General features: G+C 34.0%; 1 protein-coding gene across 2 annotated transcripts in view; it reads right to left on the bottom strand.

The window, feature by feature from the left end:
- Window positions 1-262: 262 nt before the first annotated feature.
- LOC114335796 (putative fatty acyl-CoA reductase CG5065) overlaps window positions 263-22,358 on the bottom strand; it is a 107,415-nt gene continuing 85,319 nt past the window's right edge. For both annotated transcript variants that reach the window (XM_028286084.2, XM_050642512.1), the window contains exons 5-9: window positions 16,533-16,642; window positions 14,508-14,703; window positions 12,587-12,823; window positions 7,226-7,483; window positions 263-505 (exon numbers count right to left, since the gene is read on the bottom strand). In XM_028286084.2, the coding sequence (XP_028141885.1) occupies window positions 409-505; window positions 7,226-7,483; window positions 12,587-12,823; window positions 14,508-14,703; window positions 16,533-16,642 (898 nt within the window). In that variant the 3' untranslated portion in view covers window positions 263-408. The remainder of the gene's footprint in view (window positions 506-7,225; window positions 7,484-12,586; window positions 12,824-14,507; window positions 14,704-16,532; window positions 16,643-22,358) is intronic.

The raw sequence follows: 22,358 nt of genomic DNA, 5'->3' as shown, positions 1-22,358 counted from the left end.
GCAATGCAAGCAAACCAAACAACTGCCAATTTGCTTGAATTTGCAAAATGGCAGTGCATTGTTTACAATTTGCACATAAAAACATTGTATCTTTTTCTAAATTTACTAACATGACATACTAATATAACATAAGTTGATGGAAAAAGATATTTTAAATTTATTAACATGACCCTACTGTTATAACATAAGTCTAAAAGAATACTGTGACTATTCACATGATGTAAAAGGTTATGTTTATTTGTATAATAATTAAAAAAACGTGTTAGATTAAATATTTATTGTTGTACAAAAAAAGGTGTATACTTATAAAAACCATATGTATATAATACTAAAATTATCAGGTCTACAATAATAGTTTTTGCTTAGATCGCTGTTTGAAATATATATTGTATTCGTCCATATTGGCGACTACCACTCCATAATAGGCTTCATAATCCTTGTCCATAACAAGTAAACCATACCAAATATAAAGGTAAATTTGAACAATTTGTCAACAAACCACATTCTGAAAAAAAAATTGTATGGTTTAATTAAATAATATTGATAAACATATTAATTTCAGAAGAAAAGAGAAAAGTCCCAGATACAAAATTCACTATTGAAATAAAAATTAACATAGTAAAGTCTGAAACTTTTCTTATTGGAACCTCTTTCTGATAACATCATTACTCTCTGACTTTTACAATTTGTAAGACAATAGACGAAAAATAAAGAAAGCGAAAATTACTGTACAATATGCAGTCACATTCCGCCTTCATTCGTCTAGGAAAAAGAGGTTCCAATAAGAAAAGTTTCAGATTTAAATAATTATTTACTATTTTAATTTTTATTTTAATAGTGAATTTTGTATCTGGGACTTTTTTCTTTTCTTTAAGAGATGTCGCTGCAGTGTCCTAATAGTGGATTTTAAAACTATTTTTTAAATTTCACTTAAATATAGTTTGGTTTCGTTTTGGTTTAAAGGTGTCCACGCAGCTTCACTGAGGACGCCGTAAAGCAGAAACAGCGGTCTGGAGATTGTATATCGCCTCTGAATCGAAAGGAAACATAAACTGTCTTTTCACTTTTATCTTTACTCAAATTTTGAGTACTAGAAACTTTCTTTCAGACATTTTTCCTAAATGAATGAAAGCGGAATGTGACTGCATATTGTAAGAGTGTTTTTCGCTTTCTTTATTCGTCTTCTCTTGTCTTATAAATTGTAAAATACAGAGATAGGGGATGTTACCAGGAAGGGGTACCAATAAGAAAAGTTTTTAGATTTAAATAATTATTTACTATTATTTTATTAGAGAATTTTGTATCTGGGACTTTTCTCTTTTCTTTAAGAGATATCGCTGCTGCATCCTAATAGTGGATTTTGAACTATTTTTGAAATTTCACTTAAATAGACAGTTTAGTTTCGTTTTGGTTCAGAGGTTTTCAAGTATTTAAATATCTTTCAGTTTAACATACATGAAACCGTTAAACGGTTTTTTTAAACCTCCACAATTTATTCATGTATGTTAAACTGAAAGATATTTAAATACTTGAAAACCCCCTGGTTACGCCTATGATAATTACTATAAAATGGTTGGTTCGTTTGCAAAATGGGTCTGTTGAGTTGTTTTAGGAATGTCTGAGAACATAGAACTGTGTGTGTCTTTTTCTGGTTCACGGTCTTTGTGTAGGTCCTTGTCGCGTAACTGAGTCAACCATGGTGTACTTCATGGTGTAACATGTTCGTTTGGGGATCGAATGACATGGAGGTAAGACGGATGACATCCGGCCCGTCCATCTTGGTTTTGGTCTTGACGACAGTGCTCGGGATTGCAGAATTAAGCTGTGTTTGTTAATCCTTTTTCCATCGGTGAGAAAATACGGTCCAAGTTTATGAAAACTTATTAGTCCTGTCGCCAGGGGGGGTACAACGGCCTCGTTAATTCAGATGGACTTACCCAAGTTTTTTTATGTATTTTGACCCGTAGAACACGAATTTTTTGGGTAACAGTTGATCCGGATGTCGATAAGATTGTTATCGACCAAGAACTTGAGGAATCAAATAACAGCGATTTTTGGCAAAACAAAACAATATTTTGTATTTTTTGGGTCATTTTAAGCAAAAAATATTTTTACAAGTTTTTTAGTAGGATGCACAGTTTTCGAGATAAACGCGGTTGAACTTTCAAAAAATCGAAAAACTGCAATTTTTAAACCCGAATAACTTTTGATTAAAAAGTAAAACAGCAATTCTGCTTAGCGCCTTTGAAAGTTCAAGTCAAATTATGTCGGTTTTTATTATTTGCATTGCTAAAAATTTATTGTGTTATTGTTAAACAAAGCTACAAACAACTAGTGCGTGAGTGATGTTTCTATGATTTCTCATTTAAAATCGAACGAGTAGGTAGAATAGGTACTAGTGCAATCAAGACTATTTCTACGTTACATGCGTTAAAACGCATGTAAAAGCACGGGAAACCCTACGTGTTTATAGCTTTGTTAAACAATAAAAAAATAAATTTTTACCAATGCAAATAATCAAAACCGATATAATTTGACTTAAACTTTCAAATGCGGTAAGCAGACTTGCTATTTTATTTTTTAATCAAAAGTTATTCGGGTTCAAAAATTGCAATTTTTCGATTTTTTTAAAGTTCAACCGCGTTTATCTCGAAAACTGTGCATCCTACGAAAAAACTTGTAGAAATATTTTTTACTTAAAATGGCCCAAAAAATACAAAATATTGTTTTGTTTTGCCAAAAATCGCTGTTATTTGATTCCTCAAGTTCTTGGTCTATAACAATCTTATCGACATCCGGATCAACTGTTACCCAAAAAATTCGTGTTCTACGGGTCAAAATACATAAAAAAAACTTGAGTAAGTCCATCTGAATTAACGAGGCCGTTGTACCCCCCCTGGCGACAGGACTATATCGTCTGGAAGAGTTTTTGCCAGTGACGGATTTGGAGCCGTATATTTTGTAGTGCCGGTGGAAATTTTAGTTTGTTACGAGCATAACCTCAACATCCCTTATTCTCTTGTGGCCACCTAACACTGTGTTTTCATTTTTTTTCTCTTCTTCTCTATAAAATATAATAGTTACCTAACTTGTCACAGCATACAACCCATATACCTATATTGAATATACACGGAATCTGGTTTACAATATTTACTTTCCTTTTATTTTTTATAATATTTAAAAACTGACCAGTACATTTTTTATATAGGTTGCATACAAATATTTTTTTACTTTGACTTTAGTTATTTTACATTTAAAAAGAAAGATATTTTAAGGGTACTGACTTTCCCTGTCCTTGCTTACTCTGGTACTAGATGTTGGTTACTAGGGCTGGTTACTGGTGCTGGTTACCAGGTACTAGTTGCTAGGTTCGTGGTGACTACTTGCTATACCGGGTGGTGAATTGGAAAACGGGCCATAGGAAACTCAATGTAAAATTCTAAATTGTCGAATTCCTGCTTCCCTAATTATTTTACATCAAAAGTCATGAGAAACTATTTGTAGAGGATTAAAATCTGTATTAAAAACAAAAGTTAAAATTGTTCTACGATTTAAACAGAGTCCAAACTTTTGAAAAGTAGAATACATTTGCCATACCTAAGTAAGTGCGTAAAAGTAAGGCCACACGTTACTATTTCTGACAGTACGCAAACTATTGACTGAATAAAACATCCTTATTATTACTACTTTCTCCTCAACTGAGGACATCTTTTCGACTTTATTGTTTTTTAACACATTCGCTGCCATGTTGGTCCAATGGGACCATCGCTGATGTTGCTTCAATAGGCCACGTTGGTCCAATGGGACCAACGCAAGTTTTGCATTAACAGGCCATGTTGACCCTATGGAACCAACATTTATTCAGATATGTACCGAGCCGTTGGTGTTTATTTAGTCATGGGAATGAACCAACGAGGCCTACAAGCTATGTGCTGTATACAGAATTTGTGCGATTTATGGAATATGACAAATGTGGTCCCATATAAGTCAAAAACGTTGAACAAATTTGTTATATGGTGGCTCATAGGCGCACTTAAAAAAAGGAATGGCTCAAGGAGCCATTGATTTAGAAAATATAGTCGGCAGCGAACGTGTTAAACAATAAAAACGATAAAATAAAAATACTGACAGTTCAAAATATTGTTAATATAATAATTTCATTTTGACCGAAGGCAACCTTATACACATTCTTGCACTGTGTGTGGCCTAAATTTGGCAAATACTTTGATAACATTTATATATATTTTACAAAATTTTGGAATGTGTTTAATTCGTAGAACAATTTTAACAATTGTTTTCAATAAAGATTTCAATCCTCTACAAATAGTTTCTCATGTCTTTTGATGTAGAATAATTAGGGAAGCAGGAATTCAACAGTTTCGAATTTTACATTGAGTTTCCTATGGCCCGTTTTCCAATTCACCACCCTGTATGTGTCGTGGTGACTAGTTGCTAGGTGTCGTGGTAAATGTCCCCAAGGAATTGGCATGTTGGTGTTAGGTGGCCACAAGAGAATAAGGGTTGTTGAGGTTATGCTCGTAACAAATTAAAATTTTCACCGGCACTACAAAATATACGGCCCCAAATCGGTCACTGGCAAAAACTCTTCCAGACGATAAGTTTTCATAAACTTGGACCGTATTTTCTCACCGACGGAAAAAGGATTAGCAAGCACAGCTTAATTCTGCAATCCCGATCACTGTCGTCAAAACCAAAACCAAGATGGACGGGCCTGATATGGGCCATTCCACGAACATACGCCTGTTTTGTATTACTTCGACAACGAATATTTTACTGTGTAACATAAGAAATACGAAAGTAAATGGCGCTAATAATTATTCCAATAAACAACAATGTAATTTGCAATTTACTTTCGTTCTTCATATTTTGCACAATAAAATATTCGTTGTCGAAGTAATCCAAAACAGGCGTATGTTCGTGGAATAGGGTACATCATCAGTCTTACCTCCATGTCATTCGATCCCCAAACGAACATCGAAGTACACCATGGTTGACTCAGTTACGTGACAAGGACCTACACAAAGACCGTGAACCAGAAAAAGACACACACAGTTCTATGTTCTCAGACATTCCTAAAACAACTCAACAGACCCATTTTGCAAACGAACCAACCATTTTATAGTAATTACCATTGGCGTAACCAGGGAGTTTTCAAGTATTTAAATATCTTTCAGTTTAACATACATGAATAAATTGTGGATGTTTAAAAAAACCGTAACAAGGTGTGCGTGTGCAAGCTCCACTGAGGACGCCATAAGACAGAAACAGCTGTCTGGAGATTGTCTATCGCCTCTGAATCGAAAGGAAACATAAACTATCTTTTCACTTTCGATATTAATTTCATAGCGTGACAATGGAGAATGTATATGCAACCACAAAAGAGGCCGATGAAGAAGAGGTTGATAGATTCTATGGAGAACTAGAGGAAGAATGTGATAAAATCAAAGACACGATGCTGTTATAATATTAAGCGATTTTAATGCTAGGCTAGGAAATGAAAAAACTTTTGTAAATATAGTTGACATCCATAGTTTGCTTACTAAAACCAGTCAAAATGAACTTAGGGTTGCACAAATCGTAGCGGCAGGTAATTATATAGTTCTCAGTACTAACTTCCGATAAGCCTAAGCCAATAGGAAGAGGAAACAAAAAGGAAGATCTACAACGAGATGGATGAATGATGTGCAAGATGACCTTAAAACTATGAATGTTCAATGGAAGAGAACGGCACAAGGGAGGTCTGAATGGAGGACATAGCCAGACAGACAAAGACCCATCCAGGGTTATAATGCCAAAAGAATAAGAGAATTCTAAGATTTTTTCAAATGTTATATAAAGTTATGTCTTACAGACCTTAAAACTAATTTAATTGTTATACTTTATTAGATTATTATATTATATTAAAAGAAAACTACAGGGCTATAAAACTGCTTAGTCACACCATGAAAATATGGGAGAGAGTAATTGATAGACGGATACGTGAAGACACCGAAATATCCGATAATCAATTTGGCTTTATGCAGGGCAGATCAACAACAGGATTCAATTTTCATTATAAGGCAATTGATGAAAAAATACTGGAGTAAAGAAACAAACGCTCATATGATATTCATTGATCTTGAAAAAACATATGATAGAGTTCCTCGAGAGATTCTGTGGTGGGTACTCAACAAGAGAGGAGTCTCTGCTGAATAAGTAAAGATTGTGAGAGATATGTATGAGGAAGTAACGACTAGTGTTAGGACAGGTGTGAAAGAGACTGATAAATTTCATGTAAAAGTAGGATTGCATCAAGGCTCGGTGCTTAGTCATTTTTTATTCTCATTAGTTTTGGCCCAGAAATCTGCGAAACTAAATGGTAACACTCCATGGTGCCTAATGTATGTTGATGATGTCATGTTAATAGGAAATAGTGAAAGATACTTAGAATAAAAACTGGAACAGTTAAGCTCTGGAGGAAAAAGGTTTAAAACTTAATAGGACAAAAACAGAGTATTTGGAATGCTCATTTAAATCTGGAGTTACCACAATTGAAATGGTATCTTTGGATGGTGAATTGATTGTGAAAAGCAATAGTTTTAAGTACCTGGGATAGGTATTACAGAGAAATGGAGAAATAGATGGAGATACATGCAGTAGAATTAGGGCTGGATGGATGAAGTGGAAGGAAGCAAATGGTGTGTTGTGTGACAGAAACACTCCAATGAAGCTGAAGTGAAAATTTTATAAAAAAACTTAAGACCGGCTATGACGTACGGAAGTGAATGTTGGGCGATGAAAAAGAAATAGAAACAACGACTGCATGTGGCAGAAATGCTTAAATGGATGAGTGGTGTGACAAAAAATAATAAAATTAAAAATGAGTATATTAGGGGAATCTAGATGTGGCACCACTTGATGTCAAAATGAGAGAGCATAGATTGAGATGGTTTGGTCATGTTCAACGTCGAGACTTTAATCGCCCAATACGAAGAATTGCTGAAGTGCAGATTCTTGGAAGAAGTAGGAGAGGAAGACCAAAGAAGACCTGGGGAGACGATTATAGGCAGGTCATGTTGGTAAAGGGGATTGATATTGATATGAGCCAAGATAGAATTGTATAGAGAAATGCAATTAGGGTAGCCGACTCCGCATAAAGATAAGGCAAAGAGAATGATGACTTTATTAAAAGACAGTTTAACTAATTAAATCTCACTATACTTACAACTTCATATGTCGTTTAGCTGCTGGGATAGTATCATCAGTTTCTTTAAGGATATACAATCGTGTAGAATGTACACAATTAGTAAAATAGTCAACGTAATCAATTCCATCACCATCCAATTTGTATATTGATTTCTCTCTGGGGTTTAAAAGTTTGCGTGCTTTTAATGAACCATCGTTATCGAAGTCCCATTGATTATTGGCATAGTATTCGAATACTTCGAAACCTTTTGATATTCTTTTTTGGACTCGCATCAAGCTATAAAATCAAAATCAGGATAAGTCAAATTGTTCTTTTTACTTACACTGCTCCTACTATTTTTACATCACATAAATAAAGGGCAACAAGAGTAAAAACATGATGAGCAACTAACACAACAGTTAAAAAATTCAGGAAAAAGATGAGTCAACTAAGGTTTGGTTTGGTGCCTGATATAATAAGAGACAAAACAAGAAACGCACTAATGAAAAGGAAAAGAAAAAAGAGAGATATAAGCTAATATCGTTATAGTAGCGGCAAATGTTGGAAGAGACAGACTTTTAGAGAACTGTTCAAAGTACTGTATAAACAAAAAAACTGTATAAAGGAACTGTTCAACTTACATATGTCTGCATCAAAGTGAAACACCTACGAGATAGCACTGTGGCCTTACTATTTTATCATATAAAAAGGGCGATCTAACAGAGCTCAAGAATTACCGACCCATAAGCCTTTTAAACCTTTTCTACAAATAATTCACAAAAATCATAACAAATAAATAAAATTAGATTTGTACCAACTTATGAAAGAGGGAGATTTTACGAAAAACTTGGGCACTAATGACCACCTCCACTGCATAAAAGGGATTATAGAAAAATCCATCGAAGACAAACGACTATTGGTCCTGGCTTTTGTAGATTTTGGCAAAGCATTCGATACGATAGAAATGTACAGCATAATGACAGCGTTGGAAGAAAATCGTAAAGATTATGGGTACTCCAAACTGTTCATGAACATAATGTATAAAATAATGCAACCATGACCTTAAGACTTCACAAAGATACAAAATGTATAAAAATCAAAAGAGGAATTAGACAGGGAGACTCGTTATCTCCCAAAGGATGAGATAGTTCTGACAGCTTCTTCTTCTTAGCCTTCTATCGTCCACGTTTGGACATAGGCCTCTCCCAACTCCTTCCATCGGTCTCTATCCTGAGCAACATATTTCCAATTCGTTCCGGCTACTCTTTTAATATCATCAACCCATCTCATCTGTGGTCTTCCTCTCGGTCGTTTACTTTGGTAAGGTCTCCAATGTTGTATCGTGGCATTCCAACGTTGGTCTTTTTGTCTAACAGTGTGGCCTGCAAAGCTCCATTTAAGTTTGGCAACTTTTGTTGTTATGTCCTCGACTTTTGTTTTTGATCTTACCCAGTCGCTCCTCTTTTTATCTGACAGTCGTATACCTAACATTGCTCTTTCCATAGCTCTTTCTGTTGTAGCTAGTTTATTCATATTTGCCTTGGTTAGGGTCCAGGTTTGACACCCATATGTCATGATAGGAAGGATGCACTGGTTGAACACTTTGGTCCTCAAATATTGATGTATTTTGCGGTTCTTAAGTATCCAACCAAGTTTTCCAAATCCTGCCCATGCTAGTCTTGCTCTCCTATTAATTTCCGCACTTTGGTTTTCTTTGTCAAGTTTCAGGATTTGGCCTAGGTAGATATATTCCTGGACTTTTTCTATCTCACTGCCATTTATAGTTATGCGTCTGGGGTCATCTGTGTTTGTCATTATTTTTGTTTTCTTCATGTTCATTTTTAGACCGACGTATTGGGAGCTGCCTGCGAGTTCCTCTATCATAATTTGCAGTTCCTCGAATGAGCTCGCTATAATCACAATGTCGTCAGCGAATCTGAGGTGATTTAGCTTCTTGCCATTAACGTTAATGCCATAGGTTGACCAATTTGTCGTTTTGAAGACGTCTTCTAGTGCTAGGTTGAAAAGCTTTGGCGATATTACGTCTCCTTGTCTCACGCCTCTCTTAATAGGGATGGGATTTGTATTTTCGTCTAGTTGTACTATCATAGTTGCATTTTCATATATATTATGTATTAGTTGTCTATATCTCGAATCTATTCTACAATTATTAATAGCTTGTTCTATGGCCCACATCTCGATACTATCAAACGCCTTTTCATAGTCTACGAAGGCAAGAAATACGGGTAGTTGGTATTCATTTGCCTTCTCTATCAATGTTCTCATTGTCAGCAGATGGTCTGATGTACTATATCCTTTGCGGAAGCCTGTTCCACTGGTTGGTAATTGTCCATTTTGTAGGTCAACCGGTTGTTAATAATTCTCATGAATAGTTTGTATACTTGACTGAGCAACGATATCGGTCTGTAATTCTGTAGGTCACATTTTTCCCCTTTTTTGTGTAAAAGTATTACTAGACTTTCGTTCCAGTCTTTAGGGATCTTGCTATTATGGAGACATTTATTAAATAGCTCTGTTAGTATAGGGATTGTTACTGTCTTGCTTGTTTTCAAGAGCTCGGCAATTATACCGTCCTGTCCTGGAGCTTTATTATTTTTTAGTTCTTTTAAAGCTCTTTCTATTTCGAATCCCTTTATATTTGGTAGTACTTCTGATCCCACGTTTTTTATTTTTCTTTTGACGTTCTCCTTTGTTGATTCATTAGGCTGGCTTTGCGAGCTGTACAAGCTTTTGTAGAAGTCTTCGACTATTTTTGTTATTTTATATTTGTCCTTCTCTTCCTTACTATTGGCGTCTTTAATTTTAATGATTTTTTGAACACCCAATGCGGGTCTTAGACATTTTAAGCCTCTGTTGTTTTCAATGACTCGCTCTATTAAGTTCTCGTTCCATTTTTGTAAGTCGCGTTTTAGTTCTTTTCTAATTGTTTTATTAAGTTCTATGTATTCTTGAGTATGGCGTTTGTTTTGCGTTAGTAGTTGTCGTCTTTCCGTCATCAGTTGTTTAGTTTCGTTGCTTATTTTGTCTTCTTTAGTACTTGTTTTCTTTGCGACCTGTAGTCCGGCTTCGAGAAGGTTCTTATTGATGTTTTTGTTAATTTCGTCAATTTCATCTTGATTATGTGAAGGATCATATTTGAACTTATCCGCTAAGACCTCTCGGAATTGCTCTTCATTTGTTTTTACTTTAAAGGCATCTATTCGCGTTGTTTTTTTTAAATATTCTTTTCCTCTCTTCTTTCATGTTAATATTTATTTTTGCTCTAACTATACGATGGTCACTACCCGTTGTTACGTTGTTTATTGTTGTTACGTCTTCTAATATTCTTTTGTTGTTTGAGAGAAAATAGTCTATTTCATTTTTGGTGGTTCCGTTAGGTGCAACCCATGTCCACTTTCTGTTAGGTTTCTTTTTGTAGAAGGTATTCATAATATACATGTTTTCTTGTTCCAGAAAGTCCATAAGTTTTTCTCCCCTTGTGTTTCTTGTGCCGAATCCAAAATTTCCAATCTTGCTTTCAGAGTCTTCAATCTTACTTCCAATTTTGGCGTTAAAATCTCCCATTATTATTATTTTGGATTCTCTGTTGGTGTCTATAGCTTTTTTAAGATCTTCGTAAAATGTATTTATTTCTTCATCAGTTGCCTTTTCAGTTGGAGCATAAACTTGCAAAATCTTTAATTTGGTTTTTGGATTTAGTTTTAAAATCATGTATGTAACCCTGTCTGAGATGCTGTCAATTATTTGAATTTGTGATTTTCTCTTCTTGTTGATTAAGAAACCTACTCCACCGTATGTATAGTCTTCATTGCCTTTATAATAGAGCCTGTTGCCTGAATGTAAGTCCACATACCCTTCACCTCTTCTTTTAACTTCTGATAGTCCCATTATATCCCAATTCATATTCCCTAATTCCTCTTCTAGTTCGTAGAGTTTTTCGTCTTTTGCCATGGAACGGATGTTGTAAGTTGCTATATGGAGTTGTTTGTTGTTCTTCTTTTTCAATGTCGACTTGCCTCCCCCAGAATCCTCGAGGCAGACCGTTATTTCGGTGTGGGACTGTGGAATAAACTTCCTACCCACCTGGGGTATCTTCCGTATATCTGTTGAAACCGACATTTTTGATTTGTGGAGGTTTTGGCCATAACCCACCACGCTGGCCAGACGGGTTGGTGGGTGGGAGGGGATATTAGGGAAGGAATTTGGGGTTTGGATAGGATAATACGGAGGTTGGGGCCTGGTTACCTCTAAATAGAAAATGGAGGAAAAAACCAGGAGCTCGCGTGGGCAGGGGCGCTAAATCCCTGAAGTAAGTCTGCTCTCTATCGGGATCATAGAGGGGTACCTACCCGCTACCCGTTCTGACAGCAGATAACTTAAAAGAGATTAGACTTAGTTCGATGCCACCTGTAAGGAAGTTGATTTGAACATGGGTATTGGAAATACACAATAAATGACAAACCTGGTAGCAAGATCAAATCCAAAAGTCTACTACACTGAAATAGTATTGGTTCATAAATATAAATACTTAGGTTATGAAATACAAATTGCCAGAGACAATTAAACTGCTGAACTTTAAAGAATAATCTCTTTAGAATGGGCCGCATATGGAACTATATCAGACTTTAAGTAACAGGCCAAATTATTTAAAAAAGAAGACGTTCGACCAATGTTTGCTTCCAGTCTTGACTTACAGCTCTTTCTTTAACCCAGACTACAGCAACCAAAATTAGAGTGACCCACAAAAGTAATGGTCGTTACTTGGAGTTAGAGACAGGGTTAGAACCGAGGAAATAATAAGAAGGAAAGGCGTCACAGATATCATAGAGTTCATATCATACACTATGCGGAAATGTAAATTGCCAAAATTTAATGTATTGGAATATGGTAAAGTCATACTCGAAGAATGCAAAAACTAAATGTATGGTCAGATATAGTGGGTACTCAGTTAATTGGGCCGATTTTTGTAGAAGGAAATTTACCGATCAATAATTATGAAATGCTACTTAGAAATGAAATTGTCCGTACCCTGAAAGATAAGTTTGGAGCCAATTTTAATGAGATGTTGTTTCAGTCAGACGGAGCTCTAGCTCATTTTGGAGTAAATGTTCGGCGTTTTTTAAATAAGACATTTCCCGGACGATGGATTGGTAAATTAGGTAATTGTCTCCTCGTTAACCCGATTTGAAACCTAAAGATTATTTTTATTGGGATACTTGAAAAGCAGAATTTCTAAAACTAAACCAGGAAGAATGACCAAGCTAAGGCATAGAATTATCGATGAATCCATATTAATTTCTAGAGAAACATGGAGAAATGTACAACAGAAAAGTAATTCTACGGGATATATTTCCCTACTCGTATTAATTTCAAACTTACATTGGCTTATATCCTAACAGCATCAATAGTGCATCAACGAATATGGCGGGCAGCATGTGAAACAGATAAAAACAAATATTATGCACGAATCTAGATTTTTTCATAGATCCTCCGGGATACCAGGCTACATTGTTTAATGGAATTCTTTTTTCAATTACCTCCCTTCCTATTTCTATAATTTCTGACCATGAAATTTTGTATTCTGCAGAGCTTGTTAAATTATAGATTCTTCGGACCCTGAAAACAAAAACAATGAGATTTTTTAACTACTGTTCAAAATATCTAGAATTGATAGAGCAATTCCAGATATGGAGCAAAATAGCAACGCTATGGTAATTTAAAGATATGGGGGAAAGTCCACATTGACCTAAAGTTTACTTTTTTCATCTTCTTTTGACATCATAACCCTGCATGGGTTATTACCAAACTTGCTATGTCCTTTCATTAGAGCATCTCTTGTGCCCTTCTCCTCCATTTTCTTACATTCATAGTCTACAGGTCGTCTTTCACGTCATCCATCATCTCGTTCTGAGCCTTCCTTTTTGTCGTCTTGCTATCGGCTTCCATTGTCATACTTTCTTCGTTGTTTTTGTATCTTCCTATCGCTGGACATGTTCCTACAGTTATGACAGAACTATGACAGTCTTTGACTTTTCACAAATCATATAATATCGTACCCTTGAATCCTTGATGGAATTCATTAATTTCGTCCTACCTACCTTTCTCAGTATCTTGGGTGGTGAATTGAAAAACGGGCCATAGGAAACTCAATGTTATAAAATTAGGTATAAACTGTTGAATTCCTGCTTCCCTAATTATTTTACATCAAAAGACATTAGAAACTATTTGTAGAGGATTGAAATCTGTATTGAAAACAACTGTTAAAATTGTTCTACGAATTAAACATATTCCAAAATTTTGTAAAAATGTAATACGTTTTTCAGCCAAAAATTTGACCACACACAGTGCAATAATATGTCACAATGAAGTTATTATTTTCACATTTTTGAACTGTCAATATTTTTATTTTTTCATATTATATTGTTTAAAAACAATACAGTTGATAAGATACCCTCAGTTACAGTTGCGGAGAAAGTATTAATAATAAAGATTTTTTATTCAGTCAATGGTGTTAGCACTGTCAGTTAAATAGTAACGTGTGGCCTAACTTTTACAAACATACCTACTGTGGCAAAATGTATTATATTTTTTAAAATTTTGGAATGCGTTTAAATTGTAGAACAATTTTAACTTTTGATTCTAATACAGATTTCAATCCTCTACACCAGCGGTTCTCAATCCGTGGTACATGTAGCACTGGTGGTACATTTCATTTTTTGAGGTGGTACACAAAACGCAAAAACAGCCAAAATAAGCACCACTATTATAGTTAATTAGATCGCCTAGTTAGATATGTATTTCAGTTAGGTGGTACCAAAAATAATAAAAAGTATTTGGTGGTACATGACACAAAAAGATTGAGAACCGCTGCTCTACACTCTACAAATATTCTCTCATGACTTTTGATGTAAAATAATTAGGGAAGCAGGAATTCAACAGTCTAGAATTTTACATTGAGTTTCCAATGCATTCCTAGTTTTATGATTCACCACCCGGTAAAGATATCTACAGGAAATACGTTCATCAATTTCGCTACTTACGGAATTCTTCTGATTGATTTATGTGCCCAGATATGTGAAGGCATCCACACGTTCAATGATATAGTTGTCTATTGCGATATTATTTTCATTCTCAGGTGTTATTTTGATGGTCATGTACTTCGTTTTTGTTTCGCTTATTTTAAGCCCTCTTTTTCTTGCTTGCTTCAGGATCAATTTCCTTGAACCCTTCCATTGCCTATATTGATTCTATTTGGTCTGAATAAATTTTGATAATTTACTAGGTACTAAAATTTACTTACCCACCATATATGTGGTAATCCAGAGTGCTCACTATCATAGCATTTACTCCAATATCAACTGGTAGAAAATCAGCATATCCATCAGAATCGCAATACATGGTTCTGATTACTCCTTTTCCAGCACCAATCAACAAACCCGCTGGTCCGTTTATATTGTCTGTCCAGCCTGGAATGGGCTCCTTCCATATAGGAATTACTACAAGTTGAAATATACTCAATATTATACACTATAATAAATAAAGTGTTTTTTAATGTTTGATGACATTTGGAGAGCATTTGGCTGGGGAGCAAACAACAAAATGATAGCTATGTTTTAGATGCTATAACTTCGTTTTTCAATACTATTTATATCAGCGGAGACCTACTTAATGGTTGGTCCAATTCATTTTTCATAGCTCTACAAAGAGACTACGGCAAAAACCTGTGCTGATTATAGAACCATCAGTTTGTTAAGCCACTTATTAAATATTTTTCTAAAGGTACTACATGACCGTATCTACAATAAATGCGAGGAATACCTAAGTGACGCACAGTTTGGTTTCCGTAACGGGTTTGGAACGAGAGAGGGATTGGTTGGGATCATTACTTGCTCAAAGATGTCGCGATATATCTGTAGACATGTACTGTTGTTTTATTGACTTTCAAACGGCATTTGATCATGTTAAGCACTCTATATTGATACTGATCGAAGTTCTAAGAGACATTGGCTTGGATGGCAGAGACGTCCGCATAATTACAAATTTTTATTGGAATGAAACAACATCAGTTTTAGTAGACGGTTAGGAATCACATGCTCTTATAAAAGGAGTACGGCGGGGATGTCTCTTGTCGCCCCTGCTTGTCAACGTTAACTTCGAAAGAATTTTCAGAAATGCAGAAATTCAGAAATTTTCTGAAAAACAAGAAGGAATAATAATTATGAAAGGTGAAGTTATCAAGTTATCGGAAGTTATCAATAATTTGCGATATACGGACGACGCAGTACTCCTAGCTTCCACTCAAAAATATCTGCAAACATTACTTGATATTAAGTGACGTTGAGAGCTGTATGGAAACAGGTCTAGATCTGAACATACGGAAAACCAACATACTCGTAATAAGTAAACAACAGAATATAAAACCGTTTATATATTATGTAAATAGTGCCAAACTTGAGTAAGTTAATCAAATTGTTTACCTGGAATATCAGTTAAATTGTAACGCAAAAACTCACGGTGAAATTAAATCTAGAATTGAGCAGGACAGTACCGCTTTTAGAAGGACGTCCACGCTGCTACGTGTTTTCGGTCTTACTTTACGGTGTCGAGACTTGAATTGTGAATAAAATCGATCTAAATCGCCCTTTCGAAATGTGGTGCTATAGAAGCATCTTGAAAGTTTCTTGGGTGGAAAAAACTCGAAACTCCACAATAATAGAATGTCTCAGCAAGACTACCTACTGAGCTTATAAAAAGCATCAAGAAGACAAAACTAACGCACTTCAGACATCTAATGAGAGGTCCAAGTCCCAAATATAGGTTGCTACAAAATATTATGCAAGGGAAAATAGCAGGCAAACGCAGTGCAGGACGAAAAAGGACTTCATGGTTAAAGAACATGCGATATTGATACAAGGATGCTATTTAGGTGGCAGTGAATAAAGTTAAGATAGCTATGATGGTAACCAACGTTTTGAAAGGACATGGTGCCTACATGAAGAAGAAACGGCTCTCCAACAACTAAAATACCATGGACATGGAAACATATTATGAGAGGAGACACAGGAAATATGGAAAAACTTATTATCCAAGAAAGGTAGAAGACTGAAGATCTCGAGAAACATAGATCGACCAAATTACAGGAATATGCAAAAGATTTATGCACGAGTTAAAAGAAATGATCAAAGGTAGAGATCTTTGGAGACGGACAATGAGCGACATCACAAGGACCACTACACTCCTTCCGGGCTTAGGACTGAAGAGAGATCGAGAGAGAAAGAGAAATAAAATGTTCTTTATTATATCATGACATTTAAAATTAACTTACCTATGGACGGCCTTAAAATAATCACTGGCAAATTATTCATCTCGTCAGCGACAAGGGATTCTCCCAAAGCCTTTGTAAACGCGTATGTGTTAGGAATATCTCCCAAAATTCTAAAAAATATATAGACATCATACAATTATTCATCTTTTAATGATATACAAAAGAAACAAATTATAAGAATACGCTGGTATGCAGAAGATTTTTCAACTGGCGTTCTGCATTATACAATAATGAGGGGGTCTAAATATTGGTTACTGAGGTTATTCATAATAATATGTTCTTGTGGGACGAAAACAACTACATAGAGAGTACTCTGTTAGCATCCATCAATTTGGTGTCGGAAAGCCTTGAAATTACAGAAGACAACGTAGTCTAGGCGCTAAATAGAGGTCACCGTGTCCTTTTCAATTCTGATGGACAAACTCAACGGTTTCTTATGGATTTTTGGCTGCTGATTACGAATTTCGAGGGTGAGTTTCGATCTGAGTGGTCAAAAAATTGTGATAAACAATTTAATTGTTTATAAGGGTCTGGCTCATAAACTAAAAGAGATAAAAAAGAATGTTTCAAATAAAATTTGTTCGTTAATAAAAAACAAAGAAAGAAAACGTTTACTAAACTTAAATCCAAAAATTAGAACTCAAGATATAGTGAACAATGCAAATTGCAAATTGCAAAATAAGTATTTTTCGAAGCTTTATCGATCGTAACTCGGCTTCTACGCAAGCAAGTGAACCATAGATGATCTCATTTTAAAGCTTTATTAATAAACTTCCAAACAGAGTTTGTTAAATTACTTGATATTCATTTGTTTTAAAGTTATATTCATTTGAAGTAATAATTTTCTTTAAAAAATTGTACATTAATTTGTTTATAAGAGTTTCAAGCAAGTTTAAGCTAAAAACATTTAAACTTTAATTAACAATAATGATAGAAGAACTGAAAAGCAACATTTTGAGCTTACGAAAATGTTCGTAAGTTTATTTTTGGCCAAGATATCGATATTTTAATAGTGCTCTCTGAGGCGCAAGATCAGCTCACCGCGTAAAGGTTCATGCGCTAACTTCTCGATGCAAATTATAATTTCTATGTACATATACGTTATCTTCATTTTTAATTTTTGAAGATCCTAATAAAATTTTATCCTATAATTCTTGTAATTAAATCATCATACTGTAATCTCGTATTTCATTATATTTACTTTGTCTTCTATTTTTTGTACTAAATGAGAAAAAAACATTAGAAACTAATATTTTAGAAATAGAACTAAAAAGTAAGTTGATATTATTTATTAATACTATTTTTAGAAACTTTTTGTTTCATGCATCTGAATCGAAATATACAGGGAATCTCAGCTTTTTTACATCTGCATAAGTTCTTACAGCAATTTTTACAGTTACATGGTGGTACTAAGTCTGTTCTTGTACGCAGTAAAACTAAAACTTTCTGGGGCTTCAGAGTCTAATTATCTATATGATATAGATATAATCTATATCATATAGATATCCAGTGGATAGTGGATAGTATCCATATAAAGTGGATCTAGATCTTTTGCAGCATCAGCAAGGCACGTCAATTGTGTGTATGCGGCCACAACATAAATGCTCGTTTTATATGCAATGATGATGCTGCAAAATAACTCGATCTATTTTTATATGGATATCACATATTGGCTCAATTACATGCGTAGAAGCCGAGTTACGATCGATAAAGCGTCGAAAAATACTTAACTGTGAGCCGATGTTGCGCCTCATAGCGCGCCATTAAAATATCGATATCTTGACCAAAAATAAACTTACAAACATGTACTTAAGCTCAAATTATTCCTTTTGAGTTCTTTTATCATTATTGTTAATTAAAGTATAAATGTTTAGAGCTGAAATTTATTTGAAACCCTTATAAACAAATTAATGTACAATTTTCTTAAGAAAATTATTACTTCAAACGGGTATAATTTTAAAACAAATAAAGATAAAGTAATTTAACAAACTTTGTTTGGAAGCCTGTTAATAAAGCTTTAAAATGAGATCCTCTAAGAATAATTTTCATACGTAGAAGCCGAGTTACGATCGATAAAGCTTCGAAAAATACTTATTTTGCAATTTGCAATTTGCATTGTGCACTAATTTTACAATATCTTGAGTTATAATTGTTGGATTTAAGTTTAGTAAACGTTTTTTCCTTCGTTTTTTATTAACAAACAAATTTTATTTGAAACATTCCTTTTTATCTCTTTTAGTTTATGAGCCAGAGCCTTATAAACAGTTTATATACAATTAAATTTTTTATAACAATTTTTTGACCACTCGGATTGAAATCCACCCTCGAAATTCGTAATCAGCAGCTAAAAATCCATATGACACCGTTGAGTTTGTCCATCAGAATTGAAAAGGACATGGTGACCCCTCTGGCGCCTAGACTAACGTGCATACGAGTCATTCTGGACATTAGATGATCCGAGTTTCGGTTCTGATGGCGTATTCTTGTTCAGCAACCCCAAAAACTTCCCGAATAACAAAATCTGGATCGTACTGATTTTGACATGTTTTCATAAAATTCGATATGGTCCAAAAAATTACATGCCCTTTTGGATGCATTTCATGCACTGTAAATGTAATTATGCATTTCCACTCTATTTTCTATTGTAGACTATTAGTACATTTTTTCACGGTTTTTGCTGTAAATTTTAAAGAACCGCTTGGATTGACATGAAATTTGGCAAACGCATAGCTAACATGTCAAAGAAAAAAAGTGATATGGTGCCGATGTGTGCTTTTGCCCTGGGGGTGAATTTCACCCCATCTCGGGGGTGAAAAAATATATGTCCAAGATAAGTTCCGAAATGGATAAACTGACTAATTTTAAGCAACTTTTGTTCTATAGAGTTTTTTCACCAAATCAATACATTTCGAGTTATTTGCAAGTGAATATGTTCATTTTTCAACAAAATAACCACGTTTTTAGAAGGTTTTTCGCAAATAACTCAAAACGTAAACATTTTGTCGAAAAAAATATTCTTAGTAAACTATAGCCTATAAAAAAGTGAAAAATACGGTGTATATATTAGGTCTCTATACCTAGCAAAAACAGAGTTATAGCTAATGAAAAATAGGTCCATATTCTAAAAATTCCAAATGAATAAATCAATGTGAAATGTCCAAATAATGAAGCATTCTTGGGGAAAACACATTACAACTTTTTTAAAGTGTTTAAAAAAAGATTTATTTCTGTTTTTATAAAAAAAATTTCTAGCATCAAATGTAAGCAAGTTACGCTCAAAATAAAGTTGGTCCCTTTTGTTTTGGCAAAAAAAATCAGGAAGATCACCCCCCCCCCCCCAATTAGCAACTTAAATTAAATTAATCGTTACCGCTTCACAAGTCACTTTACTTATGTTGTCTTTATATGATCTGTAAGTTTCATCGATTCAAAGTGCTTATTTTTGAAAAAAATTGTTTTTAAAGCAAAATTTTTGAAAATTTTAATTTTGAAAAAATTGAAAAAATGTTTTTTTTTTCAACATAACTTAAAAATTGTTAGAGATACCAAAAATCTTAACAATAAAAAAAGTTGGCTTTACTTTTCTGAATATTTTGTATTTTTTTGTTTTTCTGTAAGACAAAAATTAGTTAAGATTCGGTGTTTTCAAATTTGCATACACTCGTGATAAGTGACTCGTTCAAGCCCTTTTAACTACAGCTCTGTCAAAAATAAGGACTTTGAACCGATGAAACTTACAGATCATATGATCAATACATACGAGAGTAAAGAACTTGTGAAGTGGTAACAATTAAGTTCATTTGAAATGCTAATTAGGGGGTGATTTTTCCGATTTCTTACCAAAAAAAAGAACCAACTTTATTTTGAGCGTAACTTGTTTACTGTTGATGCTAAAAAATTAAAAAAAAAACAAAAATTAGCATTTTTAAACACATTAAAAAAGTTAAAATAGGTTTCCCCAAAAAAGTGCTTCGTTTTTTGGTTATGGCACGTTAAAATATTCGATTTGGAATTTGACGAATATGAATCTATTTTTCATTAGTATAACTCTGCTTCTACTAGGTATAGTAACCTAATATACACCATGGTTTTCACTTTTTTACGTGCTATATTTTTGATAAGAATTTTTTTTTTCGACCAAATACTTTTTGAGTTATTTGCGAAAAACCGTCTGAAAACGTGGTTATTTTATAGAAAAATTAACATATTCACTCGCAAATGACTCGAAAAGTATTAACTTGGTGAAAAAACTTTATAGAACAAAAGTTGCTTAGAATTAGTCATTTTATCCATTTCCGGACTTATTTCGAACATATATTTTTCACCCCTAAAAGGGGGTGAAACTCACCCCTAGGGCAAAAGCACACATGGCCACAATATCACTTTTTTTCTTTGACTTGTTAGCTATATGTATGCCAAATTTCCTGTCAATCCAAGCGGTTGTTTAAAATTTAGAGGTTTTGAAATATTTTACCTTTAAAGAACGTACTATATTTCCTGGCGTCATCACACCGAACACAATGCAAAAAGTTGCAAGTCGATAGGTGATGTATTTAAAAATTGATCTTTTCCGGTATTTTTTTATTCTAGATGCCCTGGTCTATACACTTTATTCTGTATGTATTTTAAAGAAGTATTGGGACCGTGCAAGTTCGGCAAAGCGACCTCTATTTCTACGCTCTGTACTTTTATTCGCAATTTTAATTATGTATATTGGCCAATTATATTAGTCCTGGTTGCTGGATAATTGTCAAGGCCATAGTCCAAAAAAATAATAAGAAGAAAAAATAAGATGCAGGTTATGTTATGCAAACGCAAACAATTGTATGTAGTAAATAAAATTAGTTAATTAAATGCAGTACTGCAAGCAAAATACAATTAATTAAATTTACCTTTATATAATAATTGCATATTATATCAATATTGTGGAGCAATATATAATTTTTCTGCTTCAATGATAGAAGGTATGAAATATACGTCAATTTGACAATTTCAATTGACAATATGAATTATTTAAGATAGTTGCAATATTTCTCCGCGACTCGCGCACGGTCGTTTCTCGTTTCCCTTCCAAGTACTTGCACGCCGCGAATAGTCTAAGATCCGAATAGGAGGACGAAATGTACCCATCTGCTTGCCGGATGAAACATTTTTTTTATTAAATTTCATACATAGATAAACACGACCAGCATGGGTTGCCTATCAAAATCGTGTCATAGCTATCCTTAAGGGGGGCCGTAGGGGTTGAAATCAACATTTCAATCACATTTTTTGAATTTTTTTTTAAAGTATGATAAAATTATTTTATTTTTAGATTAAATAAGCGTATTCAGAATAATTCAAAGAATACTCAAAAGAATTCAAGGCAAAATATTGAAAAATAAGCCAACGGTGGCAAATTTTTAAAGACACCTCGAAAAAAAAATGAATTTTGCGGTGGACATCCGAACTTACCATTGGATCATGGTAAACAAAAAATTAAAAAAGATTTTATTAGCTTATATGTTTATTGAGATAACTCTGTCGAGTTTTTTTAGTTATAACGATTTCTGATTTTTTATTATCACTCAGAAATCAAAACAACGAAATTGTTTGCACAAAAAAGGGCGAAAATCAACATATTTATTATTGTTAAATAAAAAATAAGCATAAAACAAAAAATATATCGACAGCGTTACCTCAAAGAATGTCTAAAGAAAATATGTACAAAATTCCAGGTGGGTCGGTCAACTAGTTTTTGAGTTACAATGTCTAAAGCCTTTGAAAAAAACAGTTTTGAGGAAAAAGCGTTTAAAATATTGTCAACTTTTATTTTCAATTTCTGTT

Source organism: Diabrotica virgifera, chromosome 2 (genome assembly GCF_917563875.1).
Source record: "Diabrotica virgifera virgifera chromosome 2, PGI_DIABVI_V3a".
Lineage (NCBI taxonomy): Eukaryota > Metazoa > Arthropoda > Insecta > Coleoptera > Chrysomelidae > Diabrotica > Diabrotica virgifera.
Note: the sequence above shows the minus strand (reverse complement) of the source record. Positions and strands in the feature narration are given on the sequence as shown.